Genomic DNA, 21,674 nt, shown 5'->3' with positions numbered 1-21,674 from the left:
AGATGTCAACTTAAAATATAGTCACAAACTAAAAGTTGAGAGTTATGTCTTATTTGGAAATTTTGCGGAGTTAAGCCTGGGAGGCAGCATCTTGAGCAGCCCTGAAAGAACTGCTCTGAGGAAGTGGGGGGAAGAGTTAGGTCACATAGAAGTTTGCAACAAAGGGCAGGCAGTCTGAACATCAAAAGTATTTGGTAAATTACAGAAAACCAGATATCTCAAGTTAAGGAATGCAGCACTTTTCTGTGTATGGGAAAATACAAGAGTCTGGGCTTACTGAAATCATTCCTTTAATATGCATCTCAGCCATCTGGGCCCAGCATCCTGCATTTTTCACATCCTGAATTCCTCCATGCTCACTGTAGGGAGTGACTGTGGCCCAATGGGCCAGAGAGCTCAGGTACTCTTCCTGGGTACCCTTAGGACTCAGGAATCTACATTTGAAGGGCTGGAATCACTCATGACTATAATCCTTGTTTGCTGGTTTGGCAGGAAATATTCCCTTTCTCACAGCATGTAAAACAAAGCAAATACGTAAAATGCAAAAAATTTATTAATATTAAAATAAAGTATACTATTCAGTGTAAGTTATATAAATATTTTCTCTATTTACCATGAAGACATATGAGTCTTTTTTTTATTGACTAAATCAAATCCCTTATGATTATACAGTAGAAGTGACAAATAGATTAAAGGGATTAGATCTGATAGAAAGAGTGCCTGAAGAACACTGTAACACTGTACAGGAGGCTGTGATCAAAACCATCCCCAAGAAAAAGAAATGCAAAAAGGCAAAATGGTTGTCTAAGGAGCTGAGAAAAAAAGAGAAGCAAAAGGCAAGGAGAAAAGTAAAGATATATCCATCTGAATGCAGAGTTCCAAAGAATAGCAAGGAGAGACAAGAGAGCCTTCCTAAGTGATAGATACAAAGAAATAGAGGAAAACAACAGAATGGGAAAGACTAAAAATTTGAAATACCAAGGGAACAAAACATTTAGAAATTAAAAAAAAAAAGAAATACCAAGGGATCATTTCATGCAAAGATGGGCACAATAAAAGACAGAAACAGTATGAACCTAACAGAAGCAGAAGAGATTAAGAGGTGGGAAGAATACACAGAAGAACTACACAAAAAAGATCTTAATGACCGAGATAACCATGATGGTGTGATAACTGACCTAGTGCCAGACCACCTGGACTGTGAGGTCAAGTGATCATAGGAAGCCTCACTGTGAACAAAGCTAGTGGAGGTGATGGAATTCCAGCTGAGCTATTTCAAATCCTAGAAAATAATGCTGTTAAATTGCTGCACTCAATATGCCAGCAAATTTGGAAAACTCACAAGTGGCCACAGGACTGGAAAGGGTCAGCTTTCATTCCAATTCCAAAGAAAGGCAATGCCAAAGAGTGTTCAAACTACTGTACAATTCTACTCATCTCATACGCTGGCAAAGTAATGCTCAAAATTCTCCAATCTAGTCTTCAACAGTACATGAACCTAGAACTTCCAGATGTTCAAACTGGATTTAGAAAAGGCAGAGGAACCAGAGATCAAATTGTTAACATCCTTTGGATCACAGAAAAAGTAAGAGAAACATTACAGAAAAACATCTACTTCTGCTTCATTGACTCCATTAAAGCCTTTGTGTGGGTCACAACAGACTGTGGAAAATTCTTAAAGAGATGGGAATACCAGACCACTTGACCTGGCTCCTGGGAAATCTGTATGCAAGTCAAGAAGCAACAGTTAGAACTGGACATGAAACAATGGACTGGTTCCAAATTGGGAAAGAAGTACATCAAGGCTGTATATTATCACCCTGCTTATTTAACAGGGTGCAGAGTGCATCATGTAAAATGCCAACCTGGATGAAGCACAAGCTGGAATTAAGATTGCTGGGAGAAATATAAAAAAATTTCAGATATGCACAGGAAGCCACCCTTATGGCAGAAAGCCAAGAAGAACTAAAGAGCCTCTTTATGAAAGTGAAAGAGGAGAGTGAAAAAGCTACCTTAAAACTCAACATTCAAAAAATGAAGGCCATGGCATCCAGTCCCATCACTTCATGGCATATACATGGGGAGACAATGGAAACACTGACAGACTTTGTTTTCTTGGGCTCCAAAGTCACTTCAGATGGTGACTACAGCCATGAAATTAAAGACACTTGCTTCTTGGAGAAACACTATGAGAAACCTAGACAGCGTATTGAAAGCAGAGACATTACTTTGCTAACAAAGGTCCATCTAGTCAAAGCTATGGTTTTTCCAGTAATCATGTATGGATGTGAGGTTTGGGCCATAGAGAAAGCTAAGCACTGAAGAATTGATGCTTTTGAACTGTGGTATTAGAGAAGACTCTTGAGAGTCCCCTGGACACAAGAAGATCAAACCAGTCCATCCTAAAGGAAATTAGTCCTGAATATTCATTGGAAGGACTGATACTGAAGATAAAGCTCCAATAGTTTGGTCACCTGATGCGAACTGACTTATTGGAAAAGACCTTGATGCTGGGCAAGACTGAAGGCAGGAAGAGAAGGGGACGACAGATGATGAATGCTTGGATGGCATCACTGCCTCGAAGGACATGAGTTTGAGAAGCTCCGGGAGTTGGTGATGGACAGGGAATCCTGACATGCTCCAGTTCATGGGGTCGCAAATGAGCAACTTAAGTGAACTGAACTGAAATAAAAATATTACAGTGATGAGCACATATAAAATGGCCTGTATCTCTGTTTCACATGAGTGCAAACATTTTCAAGATATTTCAGTTATGGAAAAATTCTCTCTCTAGTTAGATAACGACTTGACAGGAGGCATAATCTTTATTCTCCGCTTCCTTTTTGAGCATAGAACTGGGTATCAATGTCTTGGGAACATTTCCTTCCTTTGGAGTAACTATGTCACCTGTGTGTGCAGTGTGTGTCTGCAGACTAGAGCCTGGCAGCCTATAGTCCATGGGGTCTCAAAGAGTCAGATACAGCTGAGCACAAGCACACACTCACACACCTATCAGAGTAGCCAAAATCCAGAACACTGACCGCAGCAAATGCTGTTGAGAATATGAGTAACAGGAACCCTCATTCATTGCTCGTGGAAATACCCAGTCACTTTGGAGTGTCTTGGCTGTTTCCGGCAAATGAAACATACTCTTAGTATATGATCCATCAGTCCTGCTCCTTGGTATTTACTCAAAGGCATTGAAAACTTTTGTCCACACAAAAACCTGTCCATGAATGTTAAAGCTTCTGTATTCATAATTAGTAAAACCTGGTAGTAACCAAGATGTCCTTCAGTAGGTGAATGTGAATGGATAAGCACACTGTGGTATAATAGAATATTACAGGACAATGAAGTTTTATTCAGCACATAAAAAAATGAGTTATCAAGCTGTGAAAAGACATGGAAGATCCTTCAAATGACATTGCTAAAGAAAAGAACCCAATCTGAAAACGCTATATACTGTACGATTCCAAACATGATGTTCTGGAAAAGCCAAAACTATGCAGACAAATCAGTGGTTGCCAGAGTTTGGAAGAGAGGAATAAACAGGCAGAATACAAAGGATTTTTACCAGAGTGATGAATACATATCACTTTATATTTGTCCAGACCAATTGAATGTACAAAGCTAGGTGTTAACCCTACACTATGGACTTTGAGTGATTATGATGTATCAGTGTAAATTCATCAGTTGTATCCAATATACCACTATGGTGAAGGATGTTGATAATGGGGAAGGCTATGCATGTGTGGAGGCAGGAGATAAATGGGAAATCTTTGTATCTTCCTCTCAATTTTACTGTGAACCTAAAACAGTTGTAAAATATATATATATATTTCCGAAAAAAGGTGTCCAGTTGAAAGCAGGGCTTCTTGTTTTTTCTCATTAAGCTCTGATTTTAAAAAGATTTTACATAGAGTTGTTTATCAAGGAATTTTGTTAAATATCCAACTTCTCTCAAATTGTGATTGTTTTCAGTTTGTCCTCCCTGCAAATCTTCATAGAGGCCAGCTAACAGCCTACTTTTCCTTTATTTACTTTTAGCACAGCCCAAATCACGAATGACTAAGTCTATGCCTGAGGCTGATAAATACTCAGAAGCAGAAAGGAAAACCTCTGTGTGTCTTTCTAGGGCCTATTGTTCAATTTTTGGTGCTTGCTGTGCTAAGTCGCTTCAGTCGTGTCTGACTCTTCGCAGCTCTATGGATTGTAGTCTGCCAGGCTCCTCTCTCCATGGGGTTCTCCAGGCAAGAATACTGGAGTGGGTTGCCATGCCCTCCTCCAAGGGATCCTCCCGACCCAGCGATCGAACCCACGTCTCCTGTGGCTCCTGCATTGCAGGTGTCTTCTTTACCTGGGAAGCCCCCATCACTTTGGTGCATATGGTTAAATGTTTAGAAACTAATTCATAGTATATTGGCTTCAAGCTATTCCAAATAATCTATGAGATTCTTTACCTTTTAGACTATGTACTGTAAAGGGTAAATGTATGCTGGTTTCCATGTCTCTGAAAAAAGAAAAAAATATGTACAATATTTTTTTCTTAAGGAGGAGATGATTCTTCAATGAGACTAATTTACAGGTTAAGCAGTTGATTTCAAAACATACTTTTATTAGTTCTGGATAGGGTATGCAGAGGGAGGGCATTGAAACTGGGGCAAGGAGATAACAAGTTCTTGTGGTTCCCATGCTGCTTTTTATTTCCTTTATCTCACTTCCTCAGTGGACACGCATTTAGAAAATTTCCTCCTATGTGTGCCAATGCCTATAATCAGCTTCTTTTCACTCACTTTCCTTGCTGTTCAACTTCTCCCTTTTTCCTTTGTTCTATTTTTATTTTATCTAACAGTTATCTGGCACTTACTCTGTGCCAGTCGCTATTCCAGTAACAGTTCAAAAATTAACTTATTTAATCCTTTCAACAAAAAACTTGTGGGGTGGATACTAATGTTATCTGAGCTGTAGGGAGGCTAAGTAACTTGCTCAAATGCGCATAGCTAGAAACTCACAGAACCAAGTTTGGAGCACAGACCTTTGACTTTGGGGTCCTTATACTTTAACACATTGACTGCCAATTCAAATACAGTGTAGTGGCTGAGTGGCAGAGCTGGGAGTTATGGTTGGGATGGGGAATTTAAAAAGCTCATTTTTTTTTTTTCAAGCCATCTCATGATTCTATCAAAATTTGTCTCAACGCCTCAGCCAGTTTAAGAATGGATTATCAAAAGAGTGTCACATTTTTCTTTTGGCCACTTTTTATTCTTTTATAAGATGAAAAAAGCTTCTCTCTGGAGATGTCTGAGAACAACAATTTTAAATTAACCATTGCAAGTAAAATTTTAAGAAAAGTTATTCAATTTTTCTAATGATGTCACAATTCCTACATAAAAAGCAAAATTACACAACCTAGAATATGATTATAAGCAAAACGTGTTTTTCAGAGTATTTCTTTTGAGAAAAGTGTATATTTGCACTCTACAAAGAAAAATTTCCTGTGAATGTTAGTAAAATTTTTTTCTGAGTTTTTCTGAGCCTATTTTTTTTTAAATAGGTAGCAATAAAACATTTTAAAAATGAGTCCACATTTAAAAGCAGTTGTATTTTACAAGTAGAATGCTGGGGATTTAGGGGTCAAGATACTCACCAGCCTAAACTAGGTATTCTTTATTTAACTTTCTGGAGATTATTACCATTTATGACAGAAGTGATTTCCTTAGCAACTGTCTCACATTGGTCCCCTGCCTAACAATAAAGGCTGTGCTCTTTCCATCTTATTCACTATGAACATTTATTCACCAAGGACACTAAAGGTTCACTTCCCCTTTTAAACTACCTCTGGCAGTGCCCACTGGGCTCCACCTCCACCTCAACAGGCACCAATAAAGCTGCTGAGGCTGATCTGTTGTCTGATTTACCAAAATGGGCCATCCTCCCATAGAAAAGTCCAGTGAAGTCAACATTCCTAATGGTAATATTTTTTCATCTCAGAAACCATTCACTTATAGAGAGCTGTAATAGGCAATATTCATATGTTTTGCCATCTGCACTTAATCAGTGAGAAGATAATTCTCTGTCTTATCTTCTAGCAATCTTTTCCCTCCTCATTCTCCAACTGGCTGCTGCAGTGTTCAGAGCACTTTACTTTAAGTCTAGCTTTAAAATGGTAAAGTAGGAATCCTTAAACAGGTAATTTTATTATTATTTTTATAGCTGAATGAAAGTTCTATATGGAGTTCTTCCTACTTTTTTAGACTCTCACCTCTGTATCCTTATTCAGTATTTAAATCATCCATACAATTAACATGTCTTCTGTGATTATCAGTTCTCAACATTGGAACACAGGAACTACAACAAACACAGAATGAAAGACATGATTTTTTTCTCTCTGAAGTCACATTTCATTTGGCATGGGAGTTGGGATAAACTCTTAACATTTGCATTGTTATATTTCAAAGACATATATGATTAGATGCTAAAATAAGTGAATATAAATAATAATGAGAATAATAGTTGTTACATGTTTACTGTGTGTCATCCAATCATTATGAGCGTTTTCTTTACAATATCTCCTTTACTTCAACAAACTTTTCAAGGCAAATATTAAACCATTTTCTTTTTGCAGATATGCAAACTGACTGAATACATTTGTGTCAGCTATCCAGAATTACATGGCAGATAAGTGACAGAAGTAGGATTTAAATCTAGGTTTGTTTTACACATAGTTTTATTCACTGTGCTCTGCTGATGATAACTTCTTTTCAGAGTTAACTAAATAAAAGAAAATCAAAGAATCAGGAGCTTGGAGAGGGCATATCTTAGTCCGGAAGGATAGGTAACATGTTACTAACTGGTGAGGACTAGAGGGGATTTCAGGGCTCTGGATACAGTGACTTCTAGAGGCCACTGAGGAGACCACTGAGTGTTTGAGGAGAGAGGTCATTTTAATAATTATGAGGAGATATGGCTGGACATAGATATATTTTGGAGAGTCTTGAATGACTGCCAGAGCATTGGTTAAAATTCCTTGTCTGGATTTCTGTCCCAGCTCTACCAGCTATTAGCCTTGGACACATTACTTGACTGTTTTTAGGAATCACTTTTTCTTGTAAAATGAAGCAAATAATAGTCTCCTATTCTTCAGATGTTTGAAGGATTGAAACGTGTGAAATATTTGGGACAATGCTTTGCACATTGTAATAGCTAAATACATGTCATTTTTTATTTTGTCTAAGAGGGATAGGTGAATGCGACAACTGTGTGACAATGTGTGATTTTGAAAAAGGGAATGAATTATACGAATTTTTAAGTAATATAGCCAAGAATAACCATAGAAAGAATGTAGATAAGGGAAAAATCCACAGTGATTTTAAACCTTCTCTTCTGAGAGACTGGCAAATGATAATGCATGGAAAAAAAAAACCTGGCTGATCAGATTTTTCTTACTGGCTTAACAGCATTTAATTTTCTTTGGAAAATATCTCTTATAAAAAGTGAAAGGAACATCCTGGTACTCTTCTGGTTTTCTGGTTCACACTGCAACTTATGGACTCTGCTTATAGGGTGTGGTATTGCCTAGTTTTATATCTGGGCCTGGCTCAGGTCTAGCCTTGGTGCTTATGTCTATGGTTTGCTGCTGTTTTACAGTAAGAAATATATTAATAGTTTCTTTAAAAAGAGAAAATATTATATGAAAATTTATCTACCAGTGGTAAAGTGTTTAGAATAATTTCTCAGATGTTCATTGTTTGTACTAGAGATCTGGCACAGTGACATAACATTTAGACTATCATGGTTTATTTTGTAGAGTACTATAATGCATTGTGCTATAATCTGTAATTCTAAAAATATACACTCCTTCTTTTTTGAGATGATAGAATAAAGAAAAAAGACATCACAGTGTAATATATGGGGTAACACACTGTATTCCTATGATATCTGGTTTAATTCCGCATTATGGCTCAGTGGTAAAGAACCCACCTATCAGTGCAGGAGACGTGGATTTGACCCATGGGACAAGAAGACCCCTTGGTATAAGAGATGGCAACTCATTCCAGTATTCCTGCCTGGGAAATTCCACAGACAGATGAGCCTGGAGGGCTACAATCCATGGGGTCACAAAGAGTTGGATACAACTGAGAGACTAAACAACAACAGTGTGTCTGATTAGCACACTAAAAATCAGATAGAAGTAATAGTCATATTAGGTTAAATATTACAAAGATATTTTAAAATGTATTTATAAACACTAATATTTGTATGAGAATTTAGATTTTTCTCCATCAAGTTTTATTATTAACGATCACACAAAAAATTCAGAAAACCAAAGCGTAGCTAATTATAAGACTTAAATTAGTATTTATTAAAAATCTAATACTGAAATAAATTTGTGGTAATACTTTAGTGAAATGGCCTCATTTATAGCCAGGTGACCTGGACTTGTTTCCTACCTAGGTTTTCCTACCTAGGTTTTCCTAAGATGTTAGACTGTTTTGATGTAGTAGCAAGGAATGGGTCTTCTGTCTTCCTCTGCTGCTGCTGCTGCTGCTAAGTCGCTTCAGTCCTGTCCGACTCTGTGAGACCCGGTAGACGGCAGCCTATGCTTAATCCCTGAAGTTTCAAGAGGTTATTTCTAGAGCAAACACAGCTGTCTCTGCCCAAAGAGACTTTTCCAAGAGAATCTTAGGTCAAATTTTAACCAAGTCCAAGTGCTGTCTCCTTTCTAAGGAAATAGGGATGCCTGATATGTTAGTCTCCTTTCTTTTCTGAAGATAATGGCAACCTCATCTTCAGTAATATTTATGTATTTACCGACTGCAAGTGATAGAAGGACCACCTGGATATTGTAAATGACGCACTGAAGATAGAACGCATATAATAATCACTAATGAGGCAAATTTGCCTTGATACATCAGATAATTGTACTTAAAATGAAACATTGCTTCTATAGTTTCATGAGGAAAGTAGGTGGATTATTAATTCTTTAATGTGGCAAAATGTAATTATCTCAAGGTAGTTAAAACCACTTGCATTCTTTATACTATTCATATTTTATGAGCTAAAATAAGATGAAGAATGCTTTGCTCAATTTGAATTGCTTTTGTTCATGTTGCATTTCATTATCTATTGCATTATCTAATACGTCTGATTGGCTTTTAGGAACAAGCACTCTAAATTTGGAAAACTCTATCCTGTTTCATTTCTTTTAGCATCACACATTACTTTTTAACTGCTCCTTTACCTTTTTATTTGTCTTCTAGTATCTGAAAGATAAATCAAAGACATATTCCTACTATAAAAATTCTGAGGATTTGGAAACTGCTTAGACTTTATAGGTTAAATGCTTTACTGATGCTGCTGCCCTTTATACAAAGAGATCATAGCACAGAGGTAAGAAATTAACAGCTCTCGGCTTTCATCAGCCTCATGCTTCCTATTCAAAGATGAACCCATAAACACCATGAAGTTAACATAAGAAATCTTAAAGAGATGAGAATGATGCCTCTGTGTCAAATACTTAAGATAAAGATGAGAAGGCTGATGGAAATTGTTTTGTCGTTAGGAAAAATTCAACAAAAACAAACCTTCAAGAGCATGTTGTCCTTTTGATTAGTCAGAGCATTAGTGCAGAGTTCCTGAATATCTTTCCTTAGATCATAGCATTGAGCAAGAGAGGAAGAACTATTTTTAATCCACTCAATAGATATAAGATAACATAAACCTGGAAGAGTTCTTGGCAGTCCACAACTCATTTCCAATTTTTTTAGATTCAACTTAGATCATCCTAGAGGTTTTAACTTAGATCATCCTAGAAAGAAAATTGTTAATTCTACTCATTTTATTCATTCAAACTTTCCCAGAGCAAATAATTTTGTTTTCTCTTTAATTTATGATAAAATTTAGAATCCTTTATTGTCTTACTGTGTATGTATATTTGGATATAATTTCATAAAGTCCATCAGTTCAGTTTAGTTCAGTTGCTCAGTTGTGTCTGACTCTTTGTGACCCCATGGACTGCAGCATGCCAGGCTTTCCTGTCCATCACCAGTTCCCGGAGCTTGCTCAAACTCATGTCCATCGAGTTAGTGATGGACATAAAGGCCATAGTTAATTAATGTATGCAAGTTATGTTTTTTGTCTTTGCCTATGATAACATATATTCACTTGCTAAGAAAACTAGAATGATTTTAGACAATAAAAAGTGCTGAAGAAAGAAAATGTAAGTATTTAAGAATCTGAGCCCTATTGTCATATACCTATACCATATAGGACAACAAACAACTGATCAGACTATTGCATTGATGAAAGCTGGACTTCTATCATGCTTTGTTAAGGCAAATCTTAATATAGAAAAGGTTATATTTACTGTGCTTGGCAGAGGTTTGCTTTTTGAGGGAAAATATAGATCCTCAAATTTAATTTCTCATCAGTGTATCAAGTACATAACTACAACATATGCTTTTGATCTAATCCCTTCTCAGTTATTCTTGATACTTGCCCCCTTAATTACCTGCCCCAATCCATAATTATTTTAATGTTTGTCTGTGTTTATGTCTTTTCTGCCTAAAGAAAGTTGACTTTTCTCCTTGAATATGTTACATTTGCTACCTCTTTAATCCCCAGCAGCCCTAAATTCTCCATCTGGCTAAGTCAGGATTCAAACCAAATTCTCCTTTCAGTTATATAATATCACTTTTTACAGATTATTTTCCTTTGAAACAGAGTTTTATCTTCCACTGCCTCTACTTCTAGTGTTGTCTGTCTTCCTTTACCTTCCAAATTCCAGATGCGACCCATGTGTTCTTTGGCTTCCATTTCCTTGGCACCTGCTTATACCTGCAGTCTGCCTTTCACTACTCTCTTGAAATTGCCTCCTCCAAGGTTACCAAAGTCCTATTAATTGCCCAAATCCTGAATTTTCTCCATTTTCTTTCATGTTTCCACATCACTTGATGTTCCAAGTAGCAGAAGTAACAGAAGAGAGATATCTTCAGTGAGAGAGTGCTATGCTGGTAGAAGTTTTACAAGTTTGTCCAGGGAGGAAAAGCCCTAATTTATAGCTTTTACCACTTTCCTTGGTGTAAATTCTTCCAACATGGATGACTTTAATCTTCCAGTGTGTCACTGAACATGGAATTGGGAGACTGCATGAACATAAATTTGTGTGAGCAAACGATTGAATGTCCTTTGGGGGATACTATCTAGTCTTTAACTTTTGCAGCATGAAGCAATCTGTTTCATTTTTCTATTACTCTAACACCAGCTTTTCTCCCCCCTTTTATTGCTTCTGTTTCTTAATTGTCCCCAATTGTAGACTTCATTATGGGTTAAACTTTTTAACCTTTATTTTCCTCCTTGGTATTTTCCTCTACTCTCATGCTTTTCACCATCACTTTAGCATGAGTTATGCTAAACCCTTGCCTGCTCCCTAGAGGTCGTCTCTCTATTTCAGTTTCTTATTGGGGATAACAGATAGCCCCTGCTTTACTTCAAACTTAGTAAGGCTAAAACCCTACTGCCTATCTTTCCCTCACCAAAAAGTACAATCATATCCTATTGAAAACTATTAAATGCATCCTATATGCCAGACACTTCACGAGGTGTTTTGGACACAGACATAGAGATTATTATCACTGTTTTATAGAATAAAACTTCAAAGCTCTGATAATTTGATAAGTTTACTGTAACTATCCCATGTCTTGCCATACGGTGCTAAGTTGCTTCAGTCATGTCCTACTCTTTGAGACCCTATAGATTGTAGCCCATCGGGCTCCTCTCTCCATGGGATTCTCCAAGCAAGAATGCTCCAAAAGAAAAAGGAAATTGGATATGAACCCAGGATTCTGAAATCAATGCTCATCTTTCTATTACAGCATAGTGCTTCTCAGTTGACGGAACTGCCTTTTTTTTTGTCTTACATTGAATTACAATCATCAAGTAGTTTTTATTTTTTCTTAATTATTATTTACTACCAAATCTTGTCTATTCATACATTGGGCCAGTGTTTCCACAAGAATCGATCTCCCTTCCATGCTATAAAACTTCTAAAGACAAGAGCTCTGCTATATTCATTTTATTCCTTTTCCTTATAGCATTTGCTCAATAATTTTGATTTAAAAAGTGAAATAACTAACAGCAGTGTATTTCAAACATTTTCATTGAATGTGTACCACAGTGGTATTTCTCTGTCATCTGTATTGAGACAATGATATTATATATATAATTTATTATAATAATTTATTATAATATATATATTATATATAGCAGAACAAATTTTCCACTGAAGGAATATTCAGGTTTAGTTTGCAGCAAATAGGAGCAAAAACGGGATGCAAAATGTGCTCATGTTTTAGTACAAATCATGAAGTTTACCATGTGTTTATAGTTCAAAACCACTATACCTATTTCTAGGTAGCTTATAGTTTAGACTCCAGGGGATTTCTAATGACTGTAGGGGCAATATGTCTCCTGGAGACTCCTGGGAAGTCATTTCCCACTTCAGAGGTCCTAATTAGGGTCTGGGACTCAGCAATCTATCCACATTCCACTGAATTGCAAAAACTGGCCATACTGTTATGCTATCAGTACAAATTACCAAACTTGAAGGGATTATGGCCCTCTGCCTTTGGCACCCCACTCCAGTACTCTTGCCTGGAAAATTCCATGGGTGGAGGAGCCTGGTAGGCTTCAGTCCATGGGGTCGCTAAGAGTCAAACACGACTGAGTGACTTCACTTTCACTTTTCACTTTCATGCATTGGAGAAGGAAATGGCAACCCACCCCAGTGTTCTTGCCTGGAGAATCCCAGGGATGGGGCAGCCTGGTGGGCTGCCCTCTATGAGGTCGCACAGAGTTGGACACGACTGAAGTGATTTAGCAGCAACAGCTGCCTTAGTAAGTGGGTAGATATACCATTGGACTTCTGAATCTGTAGTTTCTAATTCCCATATCACCTTGGTGTATTACCTGCTTCTGACAGCACCAAGGGGCTGCTTTGTGACTGAGTATGCCTCAGGTGTTTTCTATACATAGCAATCTGCTGTACTGTGACAAGATACTTGACACAGAGCTTTTCTACTCAAGAAAGTTAGTGAAGGTATATACTTTGAATCTGCATCGTAGTGCACAACCTGAAAATTACCCATTTGCTGTCCTTAAGAGACATCTGTTCTCTGTGATACTGTGTCATTATCTTGGTACTGAAATGCTCTCCGTTGCTGTTTATCATATCATCAAATACATCTTTTCATCAGACTCAGTCACTGGGGGGCTTAAAATAAAGTCTTAGATGTCTTTAGCTATAGACATTAGCATTTTAAACAATATATAAAAAGTTGAAAAATAATGTACCTGTTAGTTGAACATCAGGGAATTTTAAATGAATCAACATAGATTACAAGTTTAAAGCTTTTACAGAGGTTTAGGATATAGATTTAGATATGGATTTAGAAAAGGCAGAGGAACCAGAGATCAAATTGCCAACAAGTGTTGGATCATTGAAAAAGCAAGAGTTCCAGAAACACATCTACTTCTGCTTTATTGACTATGCCGAAGCCTTTGACTGTGTGCATCACAACAAACTGTGGAAAATTCTTAAAGAGATGGGAATACCAGACCACCTGACCTGCCTCTTGAGAAATCAGTATGTAGGTCAGGAAGCAACAGTTAGAACTGGACATGGAACAACAGACTGGTTCCAAATAGGAAAAGGAGTACGTCAAGGCTGTATATTGTCATCCTGCTTATTTAACTTATATGCAGAGTACGTCATGAGAAATGCTGGGCTGGAAGAAGCACAAGCTGGAATCAAGATTGCCAGAAGAAGTACCAATACCTCAGATACGCAGATGACACCACCCTTATGGCAGAAAGTGAAGAAGAACTAAAGATCCTCCTGTTGAAAGTGAAAGAGGAGAGTGAAAAAGTTGGCTTAAAATTCAACATTCAGAAAACTAAGATCATGCCATCTGGTCCCATCACTTCATGGCAAATAGATGGGGAAACAATGGAAACAGTGAAAGACTAATTTTGGGGGCTCCAAAATCACTGCAGATGGTGACTGCAGCCATGAAATTAAAAAATGCTTGCTCCTTGGAAGAAAAGCTATGATCAACCTAGACAGCATATTAAAAAGCAGAGACATTACTTGACCAACAAAGGTCTATCTAGTCAAAGCTATAGTTTTTCAAATAGTCATGTATGAATGTGAGAGTTGGACTGTAAAGAAAGTTGAGCACTGAAGAATTGATGCTTTTGAACTGTGGTGTTGGAAAAGACTCCTGAGAGTCCCTTGGACTGCAAGGAGATCCAACCAGTCCATCCTAAAGGAAATCAGTCCTGAATATTCACTGGAAGAACTGATTGCTAAAGCTGAAATTCCAATACTTTGGGCACCTGATGCGAAGAACTGACTCATTTGAAAAGACCCTGATGCTGGGAAAGATTGAAGGCAGGAGGAGAAGGGGACTACAGAGGATGAGACAGTTGGATGACATCACCAATGCAAAGGACATGGGTTTGAATTAGCTCCAGGAGTTGGTGATGGACAGGGAGGCCTGGCGTGCTGCAGTCCATGGGGTCACGAAAAGTTGGACATGACTGAGTGACTGAACAGAACTGAACTGAGATATACCCGCTACAGAATAAACTATTCAGCTAGTGTTTCTGTGCATCTTAGCAGTGATAGGCAAGACTGAATCTGACAGTAAGGCTCTATTACTCTGCCTCAACTCATTTTGCATGGCAGAGTATTGGTGGAACCTACACTTTGGGAAGTTTGGTTTCAGTGTGAGTGTTCAGGAAAGTAGATGAGAGAACACCTCATTCACAGTTTACTGTGATGGAAGATACAGTGCTTGGTGAGGATAAATCTTATATACAGAAATATGGTGTGATTTCTGTTGCTGCATCAAGACGACATCAATATGGTTTAACTGATAATTTTCTTCCATTCAGTATCCTGAAGAATCAAGCTTTGCCTGGAGAGGTGAAAATACAGGTGTTCATGGCTTCCCAGGAATGCCAGTTGAATAAATAACATAAAAGTATACTTTGGTCTCGATGCCTACTCTTTTATTAATATATAGATTGAAATGAAACATAGCAGAACTCCTTATTTAGGTCTTTCATTCTGTTAGCTTCAATGTAGAGTATATGGGGATATCAGTGGAGGGTGACAATTAGATCTCAAGGCCCTGCTTCACGTGATATTACTGTTAATGGAGGCTCTATTTTAAAGGGGCAGCTCTGCATAATATGTCACTCACAGTCTGTGCTCCTGCACTTTGCAAGTGATAAAATCACAAATGAATTAGTTTAGCGGACCCAGAAAGTAGCAAGTAACAAAGTTTATATTCCAAATATTATGATTACAAGTACGGGGTTCATTTTGTTATTATCCTAGAAAAAAATGCATTTTAACCTGGCTATGTGTCTGTGTGTGTTTTCTACAGTTTGTCTTATTTGGTCAGCCTTTGTCTCTATTCTCTCTGAAGCTGGTTGCCTTGGTTACCATTACATACACCCTCTTTTGTGAGGTTCCTCTTTGACGTACATTTATTTCTATGGAAACAATGAGATCATTGGTATGGGTAGGTGCTTTAGAGAAAGCACAATGAAGTATTGAATATCTATCCTTCTTTTGGTTATTAAAATGTATCATTAAATTATTTTTTAATTAGAGAAGTATATTTCTGTGTTCCTTTTGACTTGATCATGAAGCTACATTTTTACTTATTTATAGACTTGCTCATGACAAATAGATGGGGGAACAATGGAAACAGTGAGAGAATTTATTTTGGGGGGCTCCAAAATCACTGCAGATGGTGACTGCAGCCATTAAATTAAAAGATGCTTGCTCCTTGGAAGAAAAGCTATGATCAACCTAGACAGCATATTAAAAAGCAGAGGCATTACTTTGCCAACAAAGGTACGTCTACTCAAAACTATGATTTCTCCAATAGTCATGTATGGATGTAAGAGTTGGACTATAAAGAAAGCTGAGCACTGAAGAATTGATGCTTTTGAACTGTGGTGTTGGAGAATACTCTTGAGAGTCCCTTGGACTGCAAGGAGATCCAACCAGTCTATCCTAAAGGAAATCAGTCCTGAATATTCATTGGAAGAACTGATGCTGAAGCTGAAGTACCAATACTTTGGCCACCTGATACAAAGAACTGACTCTTTGGAAAAGACCCTGATGCTGGGAGAGTTTGAAGGCAAGAGGAGAAGGGGACGACAGGATGAGATGGTTGGATGGTGTCACCGACTCTATGGACATGAGTTTGAATAAGCTCCGGGAGTTGGTGATGGACAGGGAGGCGTGGCGTGCTGCAGTCCATTGGGTCGCTAAGAGTTGGACAGGACTGAGTGACTGAACTGAACTGAGACTTGCTCAAGTACAATGACTTAAAGCATTAGATATACTGTTTAGCTCCTTCTTGTTATATATGGTATGGTAAAGATCACCACAGATATATATATATAACAATAAAAGAGTTATGACTTAAACCTTAAAAGTGTGTCAGAGAGTGAAAAGTTTATCAGTAATATTTGTTATAATAAAAAATTGCACAAGGAATTCACATGAAGAAAATGAGCAGTATTTAGATCAATCTAGAAAAAAAGGCCCTATTATGGTCAATGTTTTTAAAATCTAGAGTTTTAGAAACACAGGCATATAACAGAGGAGTAATAGTTATTAAAACATATTTTCTGTGATATTGGGCTTCCCAGGTGGTACTAGTGGTAAGGAACCCATCTGCCAGTGCAGGAGATACAGTAGACATGGGTTTGATCCCTGGGTTGGGAAAATCCCCTGGATGAGGAAATGGCAGCCCACTCCAATATTCTTGCCTAGAAAATTCCAGGGACAGAGTAGCCTTGCAGGCTATAGTCTGTGGAGTCACAAAGAGTTGGGCCTGACTGTGCGACTGAGCATCATCTGTGATGTTAAATCAGTGCGTGTAAATATTCATATATATATATATATATATATATATATATAATTAGTATTCTGTTTTCAAATTTTAAGAACCTTTTAACCCTTTTTTAAAGCATCTATTTTCCTCTCTGACTTATTTACAAAGTAGTCTATTTTTTTTTTTCTTTATAGATGGTGTGGAAACCTGCCTATGATTTTCTTTATACTTGGAGTGCTCACTATGGAAACAGCTACAGAGATGTGTTACAAGACCTACAATCAGCTTTGGACAGAATGAAAAACCCTGTGACCAAACAGTGGCGAGACTTAACTGGAGTTTTAATACTAGTGAATTCTTTAGAGGTTTTGAGAGCAACTGCATTCTCCACTTCTGAGGAAGTATAGAAATGAGGGATACATTTTGAGAGGAAGGAGTAGAGGGAGAAAGGGGTGTATGAGAGAGAGAGAAAGAGAAAGGAAAAGAATCTCATAAAAGTATTGCTTTTAAGAAAAAAAAAAGTTTTTCCTGGTGAAAACATAGCCTAGCACAAAATCCAAGGATGGGTTTTATAATCAAGTATGTATTTTTGTGTCTCCCTTTCACATGCAAACATTAAGCTGCTTTATTGTTGAGAAAAGAAAGAAAAAACTCTTTCTCCCTTTCAAAGTTACTCTTAATTTCTTTTAGTTAAAACAAATGACTGCCAGCATAATTACATCATACAGAAACCCAGATAATCCAGAGGCTCTCAATATAAACACTGGAATTTTGCCAGCAGACAGGTAGAGGGAGAGGAGAAGGAAGCAATGCTCTGTGGCCAGGCACCAGACTACATACTTTCTTAACCTGATCTCTTTTATTTTCAGTGGCATTTGCTAGGATTATTCCCATTTTTCATGTGAAGAAACTAAGGACTGGAGAGGACAGTCAGGGCTATACAGCCAGTGTGAAGCAGGTTTTCTGTTTGCAAAATCTGGCTCTGATTTTTTTTTTTTTTTAAGAAAACAGCACATGGGAATATAGTTTTAAAAAAAATACAATGCATATTAAAACTTATGGGTAATTATTTCCTTTTGATTAAGCTCTCTGCTCTAGTCTACCATCTCATGAAAGTGCCAAAAGGAATATACGACTGGAAATCTGTTTTCTGCATCCACCAACTGGAATTTTTACCACCTTCCTCCATCTTGAGGTCTAGCTAATCCTTCAAGTTTTTCTTCAGGATCATAATGCAGAGTAATTTTTTTAACTCTCAAAGATTTTTTAAAAAGGAGGGTTATTTTTTAAAAGCCTGATTTATCTTATCTACCAGAAACACTGATACCTGTGTATGTGTGCATGCTCAGATGTTTATGTAATCATGTGTATGTGTGTGTATTTCAGAATGTTTTATAAATCTTTTGGAATACGAAGATTGTATAGAAATTTAGGCAAGTATAAATGCTAACTGTTAGAGAGTTGATAAGGGATGGTCTGTGCTTACTCCTGTGTCCAGTCCTTTGGCTGCCTGCCTCTGTTTATGTGCTCTAGACAGTCACTCATTTATTGTCATTCAGTAGACAGAGTGTGTGTACCCACTTTGTGGCAGATGCATAGATGTTTGAGGTTAATAATGGGAGAAAAACAGCATGATCCCCCTGACTTCAGTGCTGCTGAAGTGATAGAGGCAATAATAAAGAATTATACAATTAATTTTATTTAAAATGGCATCTGCAATACCAGCTGCAGAGGAAAGGCTGGAATGCCAAGAGATATAGATTTGGCGGGGTGGGGGGAGGGGTGGGAGGAGGGGTGGGCGGGATCATGTGGATCAGGGAGATCACATAAGTTTTCCCTGGTAAAGAAATGATGAGCCTGAAGGAGGATCAGACATTGCTTCTTGTCTGGAGAGGGTGGAGGGGGCAGTTCCTCAATGCACTGAAGACCTCAAGCAGGAAGGGAGCTCAGGAGATGCAGGTATCCAAAGTGAAGGGCTGGGAAGGGTGAAGGAGTGAAGGAAAGAAAGAGAAGTCTTCAAAGGTAATGTGGATGAGCTGAATAAGGATTTTATTTAGGGATCCTGAACAAAACATGTCCATTTGGCTAAAAAGTAAAAGCAGAATCATTTTAGAGCTTTTAATACACCCACCCTGAGGTATTTGGTATGCTGGCAAAGGTAATTTGAATTAGGATTTAAGATCTTTAAGGCTTTTAATATTTATATTTGATGATAAGTGAATACAGCCTGCCCAAGAAGTTATGTACACACATTCAAGGACAGAATTTATTTCAGTTGAAAATGAATTCAGGGAGAAGGGAGAAAAAAGAAACAATCTGTAAGTTTGGAACACAATCATTTTTAGTGGTGATTTTGCTTTTGCTTTCTTTAGAACATTCTTGGAACCTTATTAGCATGTCAGCAAACCAGAGAATTTCGGGAAAGGATAATAAGGAATTAATAACTGGGTTTTTCCAGGCTCTAAGATCTGAGACAACAGAGATGTTGTGAGTTGATTAGGGCAGTAAGATTAAATAAATCACTCAGGTTTATCACATCAGAGTGTTGTGATTGTGGTTGGGAAGTTTAAGAAGAGTTTTAAAAATGAACAGCACTATCTCTGTAATTTAAGGATGAAACAACAGTTTAAATATTAATATACACAAAGATATCTTACAATCTCATAACAAATCCTTTCAGAGGAATTTTAAACCCATGTCCAAACATTCTGTTCTTTTAAATATATTCTAACATTTTTATAAATCATTTCCACTTTTCTGAATTTTATATTTTTCTTCCTATAATGGATTTTCATAATCAGAAAAGATTAGCTCAGTAATCACAAATTGCCTTTAACATTTGGCAGCAAATCAAGAGAATTAATAAGGCAATTAAATCCCATCCTTGACATCATTAAAAGCATCAAAAGCCATTAATGTAAAACTTCTTCAAGCATTTGGAAACTGGAAAAAGCATAGCTGATTCTTTCAGTTCCTCAGGCTTTTCGCCTAATGATGAATTAGGATGAGATTCTTGTTCGGTGCTCAGCTTGCAATGTAGTAATTTTTCTATGTAAGCCACAGATCCTCTACTTCCTTCTGTTAAAGCCTTAATATGAAAGTCAATTAAGGAGGTGCAAGTAATAGTGTGTCATTAACTGTTCATGCCAGTCATGAGTACAGCACACTTTCATGTTCTGTAATGTAGAAAATACCACATGAAGTTTTGAAACTGGGGATAACTAGGTCTCTGGAAGGAGCAGAATGCACTACATTAATGGATGGTGTTTGTCTAAGAAATGTTGCTACTGCTAAATAGCTTTGAATATGTTATATGTAAATACAATGAAGAAAATGCATTCAAAATCATACAGTACAATACATAATTGGAAGTTTCAAAATGAATTTTCATACTGTGCTGTTGTAAATTATATTTCCTATAATTTTTTCATGTCTAAGGAATATTTTAGGCACTATAAAGGAAAGAGAGATAATAAAAATTATGTCTCTGAAGGCTTTTCCTGTTTAAATAGATTTTTTTCTTTTTATATCTAAAAACTTCTTCCCCTTCCGTATGAAGTTTCCTTCATGTGCTGCTGTATAATTTAGTGAATTCCAGAGTTCTAAAGAGGTGGGGTTAACCCAAAGACTTTCTTCAGAATAACATAATTGTTGAAATTTGGTTTCTTGCGTGCTTATTTTCTAGACCACAACATGAAATAAGTGACTTATGGATACACTACAGTATTTCAGTATTTCACTAACTGTTGTAGAAATCTGTGGCTTTTGCATACATATTTTACCTTTGCTTTTTATACATTTCTAGGCCTATGTAGGCCAGAAAGCTTTAAATCTAATAGCTTTGCAATTCTGAATAACAGTGTCAGTTCACACATGACGGGGGGCTTCCCCAGTGGCTCAGATGGTAAAGAATCTGCCTGCAATGCAGGAGACCCAGGTTCTATCCCTGGGTCGGGAGTTCTCCTGGAGACGGGTATGGCAACCCACTCCAGAATTCTTGCCTGGAGAATTCCATGGACAAAGGAGCCTGGCAGGCTACAGTCCATAGGGTCACAAAGAGTCAGACACGACTGAGCAACTAACACACACACACACACACACACATGAAGGAGTGATGGAGAAATTAGTACTGGGTAATAATTAGTAATCTGGTGATGTCCATGTGTAGAGTCTTCTCTTGTGTTGTTGGAAGAGGGTGTTTGCTATGACCAGTGCATTCTCTTGGCAAAACTCTATTAGTCTTTGCCCTGCTTCATTCCGCATTCCAAGGCCAAATTTGCCTGTCACTCCAGGTGTTTCTTGACTTCCTACTTTTGCATTCCAGTCCCCTATAATGAAAAGGACATCTTTTTTGAGTGTTAGTTCTAAAAGGTCTTGTAGGTCTTCATAGAACCGTTCAACTTCAGCTTCTTCAGCATTACTGGTTGGGGCATAGACTTGGATAACTGTGATATTGAATGGTTTGCTTCGGAAATGAACAGAGATCATTCTGTTGTTTTTGAGATGGCATCCAAGTACTGCATTTTGGACTCTTTTGTTGACCATGATGGCTACTCCATTTCTTCTGAGGGATTCCTGCCCACAGTAGTAGATATAATGGTCATCTGAGTTAAATTCCCCCCTTCCAGTCCATTTTAGTTCACTGATTCCTAGAATGTTGATGTTCACCTTGCCATCTCCTGTTTGACCACTTCCAACCTGCCTTGATTCATGGACCTAACATTCCAGGTTCCTATGCAATATTGCTCTTTACAG

The 21,674-nt window shown here is 37.5% G+C and overlaps 1 protein-coding gene across 2 annotated transcripts in view; it reads left to right on the top strand.

The window, feature by feature from the left end:
* MACC1 (MET transcriptional regulator MACC1) overlaps nucleotides 1-17,429 on the top strand; it is an 82,500-nt gene extending 65,071 nt beyond the window's left edge. For both annotated transcript variants that reach the window (XM_040260631.1, XM_040260630.1), the window contains exon 5: nucleotides 17,114-17,429. In XM_040260631.1, the coding sequence (XP_040116565.1) occupies nucleotides 17,114-17,326 (213 nt within the window). In that variant the 3' untranslated portion in view covers nucleotides 17,327-17,429. The remainder of the gene's footprint in view (nucleotides 1-17,113) is intronic.
* Nucleotides 17,430-21,674: the final 4,245 nt, after the last annotated feature.

Source organism: Oryx dammah, unplaced genomic scaffold (genome assembly GCF_014754425.2).
Source record: "Oryx dammah isolate SB20612 unplaced genomic scaffold, SCBI_Odam_1.1 HiC_scaffold_18, whole genome shotgun sequence".
In the NCBI taxonomy this organism is placed as follows: Eukaryota; Metazoa; Chordata; class Mammalia; order Artiodactyla; family Bovidae; genus Oryx; species Oryx dammah.
The sequence above is the reverse complement of the archived record's forward strand: the minus strand, read 5'-3'. Positions and strand labels throughout refer to the sequence as shown.